The sequence below is a fragment of the Heterodontus francisci genome, chromosome 23 (assembly GCF_036365525.1).
Source record: "Heterodontus francisci isolate sHetFra1 chromosome 23, sHetFra1.hap1, whole genome shotgun sequence".
NCBI lineage: Eukaryota > Metazoa > Chordata > Chondrichthyes > Heterodontiformes > Heterodontidae > Heterodontus > Heterodontus francisci.
The window spans coordinates 19,215,084-19,231,937 of NC_090393.1; the positions used below are offsets into that span (position 1 = coordinate 19,215,084).

Sequence of the window (16,854 nt, forward strand, 5' to 3'; positions counted from 1 at the left end):
AGAGAAAAATTAGAGTACGAGAGAAAGCTGGCTAGAAATATAAAGACAGATAGTAAGAGTTTCTATAGATATTTTAAAAAGAAAAGTTAACAAAGTGAGCATTGGTCCTATAGAAAGTGAATCTGGGGAATTAATAATGGATAATAAGGAGATGGCAGATGAATTGAACAGATATTTTGCATCAGTCTTCATTATAGGGGATTCAAGTAACATCCCAGAATTAGCTGCAAGTCAAGAAATGGAAGGGAGGGAGGAACTCACGAAAATTACCATCACCAGGGAAGTGATACATGGCAAATTGTTGGAGCTGCGGGCTGACAAGTCCCCGGGTCCTGATGGACTTCATCCTAGGGTCTTAAAAGAAGTGGCTAGTAAGATAGTTGATGCATTGGTTTTAATTTTCCAAAATTCCCTAGATTCAGGGAAGGTTCCATTAGCTTGGAAAACAGCGAATGTAACTCCTTTATTGAAAAAGGGAGAGAGACAGAAAGCTGGAAACTACAGGCCAGTTAGCTTAACATCTGTCTTAGGGAAAATGTTAGAGGCTATTATTAAAGATGTTATAGCAGGGCACTTAGAAAAATTCAAGGTAATCAGGCAGAGTCAACATGGTTTTGTGAAAGGGAAATCATGTTTAACCAATTTATTGGAGTTCTTAGAAGATTGCTGTGGATAAAGGGGAACCGGTGGATGTACTGTACTTAAATTTTCTGAAGGCATTTCATAAGATTCCACATCAAAGGTTACTGTGCAAAATAAAAGCTCATGGTGTAGGGTGTAACGTATTGGCATGGATAGAAGATTGGTTAGCTAACAGGAATCAGAGAGTAGGCATAAATGGGTCATTTTCTGGTTGGAAAGATGTAACGAGTGGTGTGCCACAGGGATTTGTGCTGGGGCCTCAACTTTTTACAATTCATATAAATTACTTGGATGAAGGGATCGAAGGTATGTTTGCTAAATTTGCTGATGACTCAAAAATAGGTAGGAAAGTAAGTTGTGAAGAAGACATAAGCAGGCTACAAAAGGATATAGATAGGTTAAGTGAGTGGGCAAAAATCTGGCAAATGGAGTATAATGTGGGAAAATGTGAAATTGTCCATTTTGGTAGGAAGAATAAAAAAGCATATTATCTAAATGGTGAGAGATTGCAGAGCTCTGAGATTCAGCGGGATCTGAGTGTCCTAGTGCATGAATCGCATAAGGTTAGTATACAGGTACAACAAGTAATTAGGAAAGCTAATAGAATGTTATTGTTTATTGCAAGGGGAATTGAATGCAAAAGTAGGGAGGTTATGCTTCAGTTATACAGGGCCTTGGTGAGACCACAACTGGAGTACTGTGTACAGTATTAGTCTCCCTAATTAAGGAAGGATGTATATGCGTTGGAAGCAGTTCAGTGAAGGTTTACTAGACTAATACCTGGATTGGGCAGGCAGTCTTATGAGGAAAGGTCGGACAGGCTAGGTTAGAGTTTAGAAGAGTAAGAGGCAACTTGATTGAAACATACAAGATCCTGAGGGGTCTTGACAGGGTGGATGTGGAAAGGATGTTTCCTCTTGTGGGAGAATCTAGAACTAGAAGTCTCTATTTAAAAATAAGGGGTCGCCCATTTAAGACAGAGATGAGGAGAAATTTTTTTATCACAGAAGGTCATGAGTCTTTGGAATTCTCTTCCTCAAAAGGCGGTGGAAACAGAGTCTTTGAATATTTTTAAGGCAGAGATAGATACATTCTTGATGAGCAAGGGGGTGAAAGGTTATCTGGGGTAGGTGGAAATGTGGAGAAATCAGTTCAGCCATGAGCTTATTGAATGGCAGAGCAGGCTCGAGGGGCCGAGTGGCCTACTCCTGCTCCTAATTCGTATGTTCATATGTAATGTTATAGTAGAATGGTTTAGCACTTTTGGGGGAGGAGAGTTGTGTGATACAGTGGTTGGATGAGAAAACTAGCTGTCTTTACTGCACAATAGACTAGTTACCCAGGAATTGAAGGAAAGTTGGAACCTGAGTGACCCAGGAAATTTAAAATGTGCCCTTACCTGTGGGTGTCTTACCAACTGCTGCAATGCTGCATACCCAATGATGGAGCCAGAACCAACAATACTGTGGGGGAGAGAGAAAGCACACACAACATAAAAACACAATCCAGAGAGAGAGAGAGAAAGAGAGGTGGAGAAACAGAGGTTATTTATAATGCAGATAGAGACAAAGAGAGCATAAAAACACAATGCAGAGAATGTACAACATAGCGATAAAATGAATTTACAATAGAGAGTGCAAAATCACAACAGAGAAACGCAAGGTGAAGTGTATATATATATATATATATATATAGAGAGAAGGAGAGAGAGAGAGAGAGAAAAACAGGTTCTACAATGCTGAAACCACAATACACAGTTAAACCTATAATATTGACCAACTGAACCCTGATTTGAGCATATTTATAGAAATTTACATTCCCAACTGTCCCCTCATCTCCTCTGAAGAAAACTGCTGGACCTTTGCTGAACTCAGAACTTGCTTCTGGGAACCACAGATGAGAACCGTCTGTACTCATCCTCTGATAGCCCAGTGAGGTTAGCAAGTGAAAAGCTGAATCATGTAGAACAAATTTCACTCCTTGGCTTGTGCTGAATGAACTGATCTTAGCTGGGGTGGGGTGAGGGATGCTATCTTGAGTTATGGAATATTAGCTGATTGTTAGTGAATGCCATTTGGTGATGACAACCGAAAATGCACATGTCTGTTATCAATATAGGATCAAGCTTGGCTGAGATGCTCCCCAGTCTGAGATCTGCCAATATCATCAAGGTTTGTACAAAAATAAGAGTGGCTACTTGGACAAGATATAGGGACTGCATGTCTTCTGTGGAACTGTACCCAGCAAAGGGTCTCCTTGAAAGAGAGAAAACTAGTGGGAAAATGAAAAATAGATCCATTATCCAATTCACTGTACAATGCTCTTCAAAAGCAACAAAACTATAACTTAATCATCTCACCCAATGCCTGAGTGAGCAAACGCACTGACCAATGTGGAACTCAGCCATAAAGACCAGGAAGATCCCAGGTTTGATCATGTTTGTACTAAGCCTAACTTCATCATTGACTAAGGTACAGACACGATGGACTGAATGGCTTCCTTCTGCGCCGTAAATTTTCTATGTTTTTAAGTCAACACAGTAATAGGACTGTTCCTGATCCTGAACACTCTTCAGTGACACCTGCTGGAAAGTGTGCATGCGCTGGTGTAGGCAAGACAGGATTTGCTCAGCTCTGGTGCTCTTCACAGTTGAATAGGCTACTGATTGTCTAGGCTGATATAAACTGACCAGTGGGAGATTGCTATTATGTGTGGAACAGAACCGGATAAAGAAGTCACATCTTCTGGGGGAAGAGAGGAGAAAATTAGATGGGGAAAAATGGTAAAATATTTTTAAAAACTAACCTCAAAACCACCATAGAAAACTCTATCCACCGCAGTGCCATGTAGAACTATGAAGGAACAGAATCACAGTTTACAACGGACAAGCACAAAGAGAGAGAGGTCCATTAAATTTCTCAAACTGATTTTCTAAATATAATGGAGCAAGATTTTAAAGGGCTGATTGCTGAATCTATCTTAATTCATTAAACTGCCACTCGCTCATCAACTTCCTCTGTCAAATTAACCTAAATTGCTTTTTGTCCCAATTCCAAGATGTTGTTGGACAAGGGCAGGGGGTCTGTGAGTCAACAACAATAACTTGCATTTCTATAGCATCTTTACACAGTAAAACATCCCAAGATGATTTAGAGGAGAGTTATCAAACAAAACGTGATGCACAAGGCGATATTGGGAGCAGTGACCAAAAGCTTGGCCAAAACTCCGACAAATAAACCCAACCTCCATTATAAATATCAGAAGCAGGAACGCCATTGGGCATTGGAGACATAAAACTATAGTAATATAAAAGCAAAATACTGTGGATGCTGGAAATACTCAGCAGGTCCAGCATCATCTGTGGAGAGAGAACAAGTAAAATGGGGGTGGGGCAAGAGATAACAAAAAAGGTGTTGATAGGACAAGGTCACAGAGAATAACTGACCAGAAGGTCATGGAGCAAAGGCAAACTGTATGTTAATGGTGTGCTGAAAGACAAAGCGTTAGCACAGAGAGGGTGTTAATGGACAGAAAACTGAACAGCCCTGGCCCAAAGCACAAACATGAAAAAAACAGTGGGTAGGCACAGTAGAAATAAACTAAAACAAATTAAAATAAAATAAACACAAAAAAGAAAAAGAAAAATAAAGAGGGGGGCCCATCATGCTCTGAAATTATTGAACTCAATGTTCAGTCTGGCAGGCTGTAGTGTGCCTAATCGGTAAATGAGATGCTGTTCCTCGAGCTTGCGTTGATGTTCACTGAAATACTGCACAATCCCAGGACAGAGATATGAGCATGAGAGCAGGGGGGAGTGTTGAAATGGCAAGCAACTGGAAGCTCGGGGTCATGCTTTCGCCACCGCTAGCGTGATGCCACTATCAAAAGCATCTTCCCCTCTCCTCCCCTGTCAGCATTCCAAAGGGATCATTCCCTCCGCGACACCCTGGTCCACTCCTCCATTACCCCTAACACCTCATCCCCTTCCCATGGCACCTTCCCATGCAATTTCAGGAAGTGTAATACCTGCCCATTTGCCTCCTCTCTCCTCACGATCCAAGGCCCCAAACACTCCTTTCACGTGAAGCAGCGATTTACTTGTACTTCTTTCAATGTAGTATACTGTATTCACTGCTCACAATGTGGTCTCCTCTACATTGGGGAGACCAAACACAGACTGGGTGACCGATTTGCGGAACACCTCCACTCAGTCCGAACGCATGATCCCGAGCTTCCAGTTGCTTGCCATTTGAACACTCCCCCCTGCTCGCATGCTCATATCTCTGTCCTGGGATTGCTGCAATGTTCCAGTGAACATCAACGCAAGCTCGAGGAACAGCATCTCATTTACCGATTAGGCACACTACAGCCTGCTGGACTGAACATTGAATTCAGTAATTTCAGAGCATGACGGGGCCCCCCTTTTGATTTTTTAGTTACTTTTTCTTTTTTGTGTTTATTTTATTTTAGTTTGTTTCTACTGTGCCTACCCACTGTTTTTTTTCATGTTTGTGCTTGGGGCCAGGGCTGTTCAGTTTTCTGTCCATTAACACCCTCTCTGCACTAACGCTTTGTCTTTCAGCACACCATTAACATACAGTTTGCCTTTGCTCCATGACCTTCTGGTCAGTTATTCTCTGTGACCTTGTCCTATCAACACCTTCTCTTTTGTTATCACTTGCCCCACCCCCGCTTTACTTGCTTAAAACCTTTTACATTTCTAATATCTGCCAATTCTGATGAAGGGTCACTGACCTGAAATGTTAACTCTGCTTCTCTCTCCACAGATGCTGCCAGACCTGCTGAGTATTTCCAGCATTTCTTGTTTGTGTTTCATAAAACTATAGTATTGGAACGTCAGATAACTAATTACAGAACATTTAACCTAAAGTCACCAGTCGTACCAGACACCAGAATTCCAAAAATACTGCTTTTCCACCTGCAATTCTTTACACTTAACATTGTAAACCAATATTTTTCACATTAGTTTGATGATGTCTTCAAGAAAAGAAGCGTTCAAACAGGGCAACTACAGAAGGGATTATTTATAACACATACACACAATACCCCAGCTCTTTAAAGAGGCAGATGCAGAGACACAACTCATTTCTCAGGTTTGTTTTCAAATCCAGCTCAGAACGATAGGGACATCTCTGCTAACTATAAGGGTCCCATGTGAAATGGATTTGGGCTCTGCTCTGGAGTCAGTTCCTAAAGGATACCGGCCCACAACGCAAACATGCCCATAATTTGGCACCAATTGGTAATCTCACAAAAAAAATCACAGGATGGCTGGTATGTGAAATGGAAATGTTACATTACAATACAGGAGCTTCTGACACATTGTTGGGATACAGTAGAGGGGGTTTAACTCTGCATTTAACTCATACTTTGTCTGACCTTGGAGGGCTTGATGAAAATGATTCTATTCCCCTTCCGACTAAAATCCCTCACCTGGATGACAATAACTAAAACAGACACTATCTTTGTGTTACTGTAACAGCTGTACAGCATATTCACCGAATCACATTATGTGAACTTTAAACAATAGTCCTTTCATGATGGAATGACATGTCTGCCTGATCCAGTTTGACTTTTTTTTTTAATCAAGCAAAGCTCTCATAATGGCTCAGTAGGTAAAACCAGTCTACCAGCCAGGCGATACAGAATAGGGAGGCTTTGGGTTTAATCCCTAGTTCATGCTGACCTCAGCCAAGGCAGAGGCTGGGAATACAACTGGCTCCAGCACTCAGCTAGGGACTGGAAAAATAAGCCAGGGCTCCTGCCAATTCACCATCCAGTTACTTCCCCAATACTGCAAGTGCAGCTATGTGGAGGTTCACTAACAGAAACAGGGCGTCTGTCTATCCTTCAACAAGCAGTAGTCCTAACCCTGTGGGCCGGGTTTGGCTGTGTTACCCCCATTGGGTCAAATAGATAACCAACATTTGCAGTCCACAAGTGAATAATGATAAAAACAAAATACTGCGGATGCTGGAAATCTGAAAAACAAGAAATGCTGGAACCACTCCGCAGGTCTGGCAGCATCTGTGGAAAGAGAAGCAGAGTTAACGTTTCGGGTCAGTGACCCTTCTTCGGAACTGTAATGATCACTTGTTTCAGATATTGGTGTCTGCAGAACTCAGAACCTCAGAGTTAGACGCCTGGCACTAATGGAACTATATATAGTCTAGTAAGACACCTCCCTTCAAGAAAGGAGGGGACAAAAAAGCCTCGCCTAACACTGTTTGCTTTTTAATGTCATGGACTCTGATGTCAGTCTTTTCTGAGTGGGCGAGAAAACCAAATAGACTGAAGCGATCCGCGGTAGTTTCTAACTGGTCCAGAACTGTCTATGCAGAGAGAAATGAGTAAAATAATCTTTCAAACCGCACATAGAAACTTCATTTGATCGTTAGAATTCATTCCGGGGTTTTTAACTTTTGGGAATATTTTGAACAATTCAATATCGATTCCCAGTTTAAAACATACAAACCACTATCAGTGTATTTAACACTGTGTTTAGTGTCAATGTGTTGGTTTCTTTCGCATTAAGTTTGTTTTACATTTTTATAGGGACTGTCCCCAGCGCATCCAGTTAATAAACTCTCTCAATACAGTGTTTCCTTTCGGAGCAAACTTCTTGCACAGAACGATCCCGCTGTAAAGAACAGGGAATGTCTCATTAAATAATGTGGGACATAAGGAGAGGATGAGGTTGCCACCATCCGAGAAATTGCTAACGACTTGCTTCATTTCTCCTTCAACTTATACACCCTCTCTGTTAATACTCCTTTGCAAATCCTTCCAGGGTAATCGGTTTCTGTCCCTTCCCTATCCTGAACCAACACCCAGTAGAACTTATATCCGCAAGAAATCTGCCCCCAACTGCGCTTCAAACAGCAGAAAGTCCCGGGACCGACCCGCACAGCAAGTATTCAGACTAAACATGGACTAAAGATAAACAGCCCAGAGCACTGGCCTGGAATTAGGACACCAGTTCACTGTGCTGCTCCTTCTCTGACACTAAACACGGTTATGTAATAAACACAACGCAACAGGGGAAAAAGTTGTATCTCACTTTAGTCCAGTCCTCCTCTGTGCTGCTACTGATTCCCCAAGCCCAGGAACTTCTCCCCAGCTCCATTGATAAATGTTCCATTGCAAATCCTGGCTGTTTCCCCTCTTCTTTAATCCGAGTTTATTTTACATTAATAACTTTTCACTTGTGTTTAATCAAACTGGTTCTTCTGTCATCTGACGGCAGTTCCTGTCTGTCTGTCTGTCTGGCAGGCACGGTAGCAGAGATCCCAGCACGTGTGTATTTCTCAGTTTCCAACGCTGCACACAGTGAAATGAAAACCTCCCTTTTTGTGTCCTCCTTAAAACAACTGCGAGGCTCTGAGTACAGGCACTGCCCATTGCTAGGAGGGCTCTGGGAGGTGGATTGCATTGATTAAGCACAAGACAGGTGTGGCTGAGCATATCAGGACTTTACCTAACCTGAGAACCCATGTGAGCTTTGCACTAATCTCAACATCTGCCATCAGTATTGCAATGAAAGAAAAATACTGCGCATGCTGGAAATCTGAAATAAAAACAGAAAATGCTGGAGAACACATTCAACAGGTTAGGCAACACCTGCAGAGATGGAAACCGAGTTAACCATCAGGTGGGTGACCCTTCTTCAGAACTGGAAGGTGTTAGAGATGAACAGCTTTTAAGCAAATCCAAAGCCAGGGAAAGGGGGTGAAAAGGGTAGGGAAAGAAGAACAGGGATTAAAGTGGAAGACAGGAGTGCATAAATGACAGAATGGTTGATGGTACAAGACAAAAGGAAACAAATGGGACAAATATAGAGCTACAGCACAGATGTAACCACAGGTCGAAACTTAACTGAATCATAAACACAGTGCCAAGTTGAGAATTTAGTAAGTAGTCGTTTGGTAGTACAGAACTTAAGTATTGCTAAAAACAGAGACATGTTGTCAAAGCTTTTCGTCTTGCACTCATCAGGACAATTCGCAAGAATACCAATGTAAGAGAAAGCACCAAATTTATACTGTATGGGAAGACAGTGCTGATTGGTTGGCAAGTGGACTCTGATTGGTAGAGGCATTGCCATGGCAAATGCACCAGTTTATGGTGACTGACAGTTAACTGCCAAGTTTTGTTTGAAGTTTAAACCAGGCAGCTTGGCTGCCCAGTCTACCTCAGATTACTGTGGAAGGGTAATGTATCCCAAAAATTTGAGCACTCTGCTACTATGCAGTAGCAACACGTGTGGTGTTCACCATTAATAGGATCATAGAATTGTTACAGGTCAGGAGGAGGCCATTTGGCCCATCGTGTCTGCACCAGCTCTCCTAATGAGCATTTCACCTGCTGCCACTCCCCCGCCTTCTCCCTGTAACCCTGCACGTTCTTCCTTTTCATATAACAGTCTAATTTCCTGTTGAATGCTTCAATTGAACCTACCTGCACCTCACTCTCAGGCAGTGCATTCCAGATCTTAACCACTCGCTGTGTGAAAATGTTTTTCTTCATGTCACTTTTGCTTCTTTTACCAATTACTTTAAATCTGCACCCTCTCATTCTTGATCCTTTCATGAATGGGAACAGTTTCTCCCTATCTATTCTGTCCAGACCCCACATGATTTTCAATACCTCTATCAAATTTCCTCTTGGCCTTCTCTTCTCCAAGGAAAGCAGTCCCAACTTCTCCAATCTATCTTCATAACTGAAGCTCTTCATCCCTGGAACTATTCTCGTGAATCTTTTCTGCACCTTCTCTAACTGTATAAAACGCTAGTTAGGCCACAGCTGGAGTATTGTGTACAGTTCTGGTCACCGCATTATAGGAGGACATAATTGCTCTGGAGAGAATACAGAGGAGATTTACAAGAATGTTGCCAGCTATGAGGAAAGATTGGATAGGCTATGGTTGTTTTCCTTAGAACAGAGGAGGCTGAGGAGTGACTTAATTGAGGGATACAAAGTTATGAGGAGTCTAGATAGAGTAGACTGGAAGGACCTGTTTCCCTAGCAGAGAGGTCAATTACCAGGGGGCACAGATTTAAGGTGATTGGTAGAAGGATTAGAGGGGACATGAGGAAAATCTTTTTCACCCAGAGGGTGGTGGGTGTCTGGAATTCACAGCCAGGAATGGTGGTGGAGGCAGAAACCGTCAGTTCTTTTAAAAGGTGGTGGTGTTCCCATGCATTGCTGCTCTTGTTCTTCTATGTAGAAGAGGTCAAGGGTTTGGGAAGTACTGTCAAAGAAGCCTTGGCAAATTGCTGCAATGCATCAGACTGCAGCTCTGGTACACCAATGGTGGAGGGAGTGAATGTTTAATTTGGTGGATGGGTGCCAATCAAGCGGGCTGCTTTGTCCTGGATGCTGTTTAGGTTCTTGATTGTTTTCGGAGCTGTACCCATCCAAGCAAGTGGGGAGTATTCCATCACACTCCTGACTGCCGCCAAATAGATGTTGGAAGGTTTTGGAGAGTCAGGAGGTGAGTCAATGGCCACAGCATACATAGCCTCTTCTATTTACAGTATTTATATGGCTGGTCCAGTTAAGTTTCTGGTTAATGGTAAACTCGAGGATGTTGATGGTGGGAAATTCAACAATGGTAAGATGATTGCATGTCAAAGAGAGTTAGTTAGTTTCTCTCTTGTTGGAGATGGTCATTACCTGGCACTTATGTGGCTTGAATGTTACTTGTCACTTACCATCCCAAGTTTGAAGGTTGTTCATGCTTTTCTGCATGTGGGCATGGACTACTTCAGTATCTGAGGAGTTGTGAATGGAACTGAACTTTGTGCAATTATCAGCAAACATGCCCACTTCTGACTTTATGATGGAGGAAAGATCATTGATGAAGCAGCTGAAGATGGTTGGACCTTGGACACTACCCTGAGGAACTCCTGCAGTGATGTCCTGGGGCTGAGATGATTGGCCTCCAACAACCACAACCATCTTCCTTTGTGCTAAGTATGAATCCAACCAGTGGAAAGCTTTCCCCCAATTCCCATTGACTTCAATTTTACAAGGACTCCTTGATGCTGCTTTGATATGAAGGGCAGTCAATCTCACGTCATCTCTGTAGTTCAGATCTTCTGTGCATGTTTGAACCAAGGTTGTAAACAGGTCTGGAGCTGAGAGGTCCTGCCTGACCTCAACTGAGCATTGATGAGCAGGCTATTAATGAGTATGTGTCATTTGGTAGCAATGCTGACGACCCCTTCCATCACTTTGCTGATGATTGAGAGCAGGCTGATGCAATGGTAATTTGTCAGATTGGATTTGTCCTGCTCTTGGAGGACAGGACATACTTGGGCAATTTTCCATTTTGTTGGGTAGATGTCAGTGTAGTAGCTGAGCTGGAACAGCTTGGCTAGGGGTGCAGGTAGTTCAAGTGCACAAGTCTTCAGCACTTACAGATGGGTAACTGTGAAGGGCTATAGCCATTTTTGTACCCAGTGCGCTCAGCCATTTTTTGATATCACATGGAGTGAATTGAATTGGTTGAGGACTGACTTCTGTGATGGTGGGGACCTTAGGAGGGGGCTGAGATGGGTCAACCACTCAGCACTTCTGGCTGAAGATGGTTTCAAATGTTTCATCCTTGCTTTTTGCACTCACATGCTGGGCTCTGCCATCATCGAGGATGGGGATGTTCATGGAGCCTCCATCTCCCATTAGGTGCTTAGTTGTCCAACACCATGTATGACTGGAGGAGGCTGGACTACAAATCATTGATTACATAAAACTTTAGTTAATTAAATATATCAAACAAGGTTAGACAAAGATGACAATGCAGGACGTGTGTCATATCTGCAGCATGTGAGAGTTTTTGGAGAGCAGCATGATCCCAAGGTGCAGACATTGCGATGTGCCAGGGAGTGAGTTACATGGATGTTTTGACCCAGAAGGCGGTCCCACCTCCTAGATTAGGTAGTGGTTCAGATTTGGTTAGTGACAGGGACAGAAAGATGTGACTGCGATTCAGATAAATAAGGGACCTCAGTGATGGAGGAGTCTCAGCTTTTGCCATTGTCCAACAGGGACGGGGTACTTCTATTAGTGTGGATAAGAACAAAGACTGCAGGGAGGCTGGGCAAATTGACCAGAGTGCCCAGGTACAGGAGGCCATTCAAGTGCGGGAGCAACAAGGAATGTGGTAGTTGTAGGGGACAGTATAGTTAGGGGGAATAGATACCATTCTCTGCAGCCATGACTGGGAGTCCTGAAGCCTAGAAGTAGGGTTAAAGATATTTCCTCGTGGCTGGAGAAGAATTTGGAGAGGAGGGGGAAGATCTCATTGTGAGCCATGTAGGAACGAACGACATAGGTTGAACTAGCAATAAGGTTCTGCTGAGGGATTTTGAGGAGCTAGGGTACAAATTAAAAAACAGAACCTCAAAGGTAATAATCCCTGGATTACTACCTCAGCCATGAGCAAACTGGCATAGGGATAAACATATCAGTTGTTCAAATGCCTGGCTGAAGGAGTGGCGTGGGAGGCAGGGATTTCAAATCATGGGGCACTGGCACCAGTACTGGGGAAACAGTGAGATGTTTTGTTGGGACCAGTGTCCTGGTGAATTGAATATCTTGGGTGGTAGATAGGGCTTTAAAGTAATAGGGGGGAGGGAGGGTACAGGTAAGGGTAAATCTATAAGTCTAAAGAGAAAAATCAAGTCTGTAGAGAGGAATAGCAGATTGCATCAGGAAGGAACAGAGAGTTTAACAGTGGTAATAGGATACTAACAACTAAGGCCACATCAGGGAAAAATAGAAAAAAACTTAAAAATAAAGGTGCTATATATAAATACATGAAACATTCGTAACAAGATAGTTGAATTAATGGAACAATTAGAGATAAATGGGTTTGATCTAGTAGCCATTACTGAGACATGGTTGCAGGGTGACCAAAGTTGGGAACTAAATCTTCCAGGGTGTTTGACTTTTAGAAAAGATGGGCAAAATTGAAAAGGTTGGGTAGCCCTGTTAATAAAGAATGAGAAAAAGACAGTAGAGAGAAAGGATTTAAGCCAGAAAATCAGGAAGTAGAATCAGTTATGGAGGTAGCTAAGAAGTAACAAAGGGCAGAAAACATTTGTGGGAGTAGTTTATTTGCCTCCTAACAGTAACCATGGTGTTGCACAGAGTATAAATCAGTAAATTAGAGGAGCATGTAACAAGAGTAATATAATAATCCTGGGGGCCTTTAATCTTCATATAAACTGAGCAAATCAAATTGGCAAAAGTAGATCAGAGGACAAGTTCATGCAATGCAATTCAGTCAGTTTTCTAGAACAATCTGTTGAGGAACCAACTAGGGAACAGGCTATTTTAGATCTAGTATTGTGCAATGAGACGAGGTTAATTAATAATCATAGTAAAGGAACCTGTGGGGAAGAGTGATCATAATATGATAGAGTTTCATATTAAGTTTGAGAGTGATGTGGTTAAATCAAAAACTAGGCACTTAAATTTAAACAAAGCAAATTACAGAGGTATGAGGGGCGAGTTCGCTAAGGTAGATTGGGAAATGAGATTAAAAGATATAACAATAGATAAGCAATGGAAAACATTTAAAGAAGTAATTTATAGTTCTCAACAAATATGTATTTCCTTAAGGAATTAAAAAGTCCACTGGAAAAGTGGTCCAACTGTGGCTAACTAGAGAAGTTAAGGATAATATTAGATTGAAAGAAGAAGCTTACAATATTGCCCAAAACAATAGCAAGCCTGAGGATTGGGAGGGCTTTAAAAATTAACAAAGGAGGACTGAGAAGGTAACAAAGAGGGAGAAATAGAATATCAGAGTAAACCAGCAAGAAATATTACAGATTGTAAGAACTTTTACAAATATGTAAAAAGGAAGAGATTACCGAAAGTAAATATGGGTCCCTTAGAGGTCAAGACAGGAGAAATTATAATGGAGAATAAGGAAATGGCAGACTTTTAAAACAAATTTCACAGTAGAAGAACATATTGGAAAGTGTGGGGAACCAAGGGTCAAATGAGAGGGATGAACTTAAAATAATTAATATTAGCACTATTCAAGAAAGGAGGAAAGAGAAAACAGAAAACTGCAGGCCAGTTAGCCTGACATCAGTAGTAGGGAAAATACTCAAATCTATTAGTAAGGACATGGTAAAGGGGCACTTGGAAAGTCACAATATGACTAGGTAGAGTCAACATGATTTCATGAAACAGAAATCTATTAGGGTTTTGAAGGTGTAACTAGCAGGATAGATTAGGGGGAACCAGTGGAAGTAGTGTATTTGGATTTTTGGAAGGCATTCGATGAGGGGCCACACAATAGGTTGTTGCACAACATTAGTGCTCATGGGATTGGGGATAATATATTAGCATGGATTGAGGATTGGTTAACAAACAGAAAACAGATAGTTGGAAAAAACTGGTGATTTTCAGGATGGCAGGATGTAACTACTGGAATGCCACAAGGATCAGTGTTTGGGCCTTGGGTATTTACAAACTATATCAATGACCTCGATGAGGGGACTGAGAGTAATGTATCCAGGTTTGCTGATGGTACAAAGTTAGGTGAGAAAGCAAGCTTTGAGGAAGACAACAAAGGGAGATAGACCAATTAAAGGATTGGGCACGAAGGTGGCAGATGGAGCATAATGTGGGAAAGTGTGAAATTCATCAATTTGGTAGGAAGAATGGAAAAGCAGAATGGTTTTTTAAAAGGTGAGTGACTAGTAACTGTTGGGATTCAGAGGGATTGTACATGAATCACAGAAAGTTAAAATGCAGGTACAGCAAGCAGTTACAAAGGCAAATAGTATGTTGCCCTTCATCGCAAGGGGGTTGCAATATAACAGTAAGAAGGTCCTTCTGCAGTTATACAGGGCTTTGGTGAGACCACACCTGGACCTGTGTACTGTTTTGGTCTCCTTACCTAAGGAAGGATATACTGGCCTTAGGGGGGGGTACCATATAGGTTTGCTAGATTGATTCCCAGTATGAAAGGGCTGTCCTATGAGAGGAAATTGAGTAGAATGGACCTATATTTGTTGGAGTTTAGAAAAAATGAAAGGTAATCTCCTTGAAACATATAAAATTCTTAGAGGGATGGACAGGTTACATGAGGAGGGGCTGTTTCCTCTGGCTGGAGAATTTAGAACTGGAGTCTCAGACTCAGGATAAGAAATCAGCCATTTAGGACTAAGAAGAGGAGAGATTTCTTCAACCAGAGGTTGTGAATCTTTGGAATTCTCTATCACAGATAGCTGTGGATGCTTGGTCGTTGAGTGAATTCAAGACTGAAGTTGATAGATTTTTGGACACTTAAAAATCAAGGGATATGGGGATAGGGTGAGAATGTGCAGTTGATGTAAAAATTCAGCCATGATCTTATTGAACGACAGAGCAAGGTTTGGTATCTGTGTGGCTTATTCCTGCTCCTATTTCTTCTGTTCTTAAAAGCTGGTTCCAGAGGAGGTGTAAGTGTTTACATCAGAATAGCAGAGGGGGCGGGAAGATTGTAAAATCTGGAAATGTGGAGAGGGTTGTCATGGCCTGAGAATATGGCGGAAGAAAGGCAGGTGGGTCCCAGGATGGGGACCATCTCGCTGGCCATCTGCTGATAGGGGATCCCTAACCAAGCACAAGCCCAGACCCCCAGATTCCCAGTGACTCTGGTGCAACCACTCTCCATTACCAGCACTCGGTATCAGAGAAAATGGGAGCGATGGTTTACATTTAACATTGTTAACTCAATGTTAAGGCCGGAAAGCTATTAAGTGCCTGGTAGTAAATGGTGGTGACCATGGCACCATTGATGCATGTTTTTATTTTTTATTCTCTCCCCTCCTCTCCTGCCATCTATGCTGGTAGGGGGCCTCCTTCCGGTACCTCATTGGCACTGGCTATTCCATCGTGAGGATCATCACAGCCTGATCCTGGCCTCACCCCTATTTGCAAACCTTTCTAGCAGGGGTGAATGGATAGCAATTAGGAGTGGAGTCCTCATCTGATTTCCCATTTCTCTGGGCAAAGGGAACTGAGGGTAGCTGTGTAATCTTACAGCACAGAAGACCATTTGGTCCATCATGCTGTCCTAGTTGAGATGAGCTAACTAAACACAGCCCAGGGATTAAACCCATTTACAATTTATTTCCTACATTACAACAACGACCACACTTCAAAAGTACTTCGTTGCCTGTAAAGCATTTTGGGACAACCTGAGGTCGTGAAGGACGCTATAAAAATGCAAGCTATTTCTTTCCTTCCATTACTCACTGATCTAAGTGGCAGTGAAATAGATCTAATATTATAAACGCCATCAGATAAGAAAATAATACTTGGCTCTTTAAGCTTGAAATTAATAGAGTGCATTTCCCATGTTAGAGAATCGGCTTTCACTTTTGCTTGTAGGGAGCTATAAACAGGGATCTGGAGGGACTGGGTTAACTAAAGATCAGTTAGTTTCACATCAGAATCTGAGAAAATCCTAGAATCTATTATCATCAAGGACATGATAGTGTAACACTTATCTTAATATAATCTCATCGTCGGCGGCAGCTGTCCCTCGATTTTAGGATGACGTCTACTCAAGATCGTGAGTTTCTGCCACAGGTTTTCATGTGACTGAATAGGCTGATTCTCGACCCGCAGATCTTTGGGCAGATTGGGCAGGGTTTCCCACAAGGTAGCGGGATCTGGAGTGCAGGATTTGCTTCCTTTTCTTTCCTTCCCTGATGCCACTCTACCTCATCATTAAGGCGTTTGGACTTAAAGCATGATGCAGCTTGATGGACAAGTTGTCGCCATTTTGAACGATTGGTAGCAAGCTCCTCCCAGTCATCAATGTCAATGCTGCCGCATTTCAAAGAGAGTTTCAGAGTGTCTTTGAAGCGTTTTCTTTGTCTTCTGTGGAGCACTGACCATTTGAGAGTTGAGAAAACAGGACCTGGTGGGGGAGACAGTTTTCGGCAATCTGGACAGAATGTCCAGTTCATCAAAATTGGTTTTGCAGGAGTTTTGCATGAATGCTTGTGGAGTTGGCTTCAAGATGTACACTAGCGTTTGGTCGACAGTCCTCCCATTGAATCCGGAGGATGCAGCAGAGGCATTGCTGATGGAATTTCTCCAGTGCTCTTTTGTGTCGCTGACACAGTCCAGATCTCACTTCAGTAAAGGAGTGTGGTAACAACAACTGCTCTGTAC

General features: G+C 42.3%; 1 protein-coding gene across 1 annotated transcript in view; it reads right to left on the bottom strand.

Annotated features, from left to right (window-relative positions):
- The window catches only part of tmem116 (transmembrane protein 116), a 31,192-nt gene extending 23,388 nt beyond the window's left edge, over positions 1 to 7,804 (bottom strand). Inside the window, exons 1-3 of the mRNA XM_068055482.1 lie at positions 7,724 to 7,804; positions 3,448 to 3,494; positions 2,042 to 2,105 (exon numbers count right to left, since the gene is read on the bottom strand). Coding sequence (XP_067911583.1) covers positions 2,042 to 2,105; positions 3,448 to 3,494; positions 7,724 to 7,804 — 192 coding nt within the window. The remainder of the gene's footprint in view (positions 1 to 2,041; positions 2,106 to 3,447; positions 3,495 to 7,723) is intronic.
- Between the last annotated feature and the right edge of the window lie 9,050 nt (positions 7,805 to 16,854).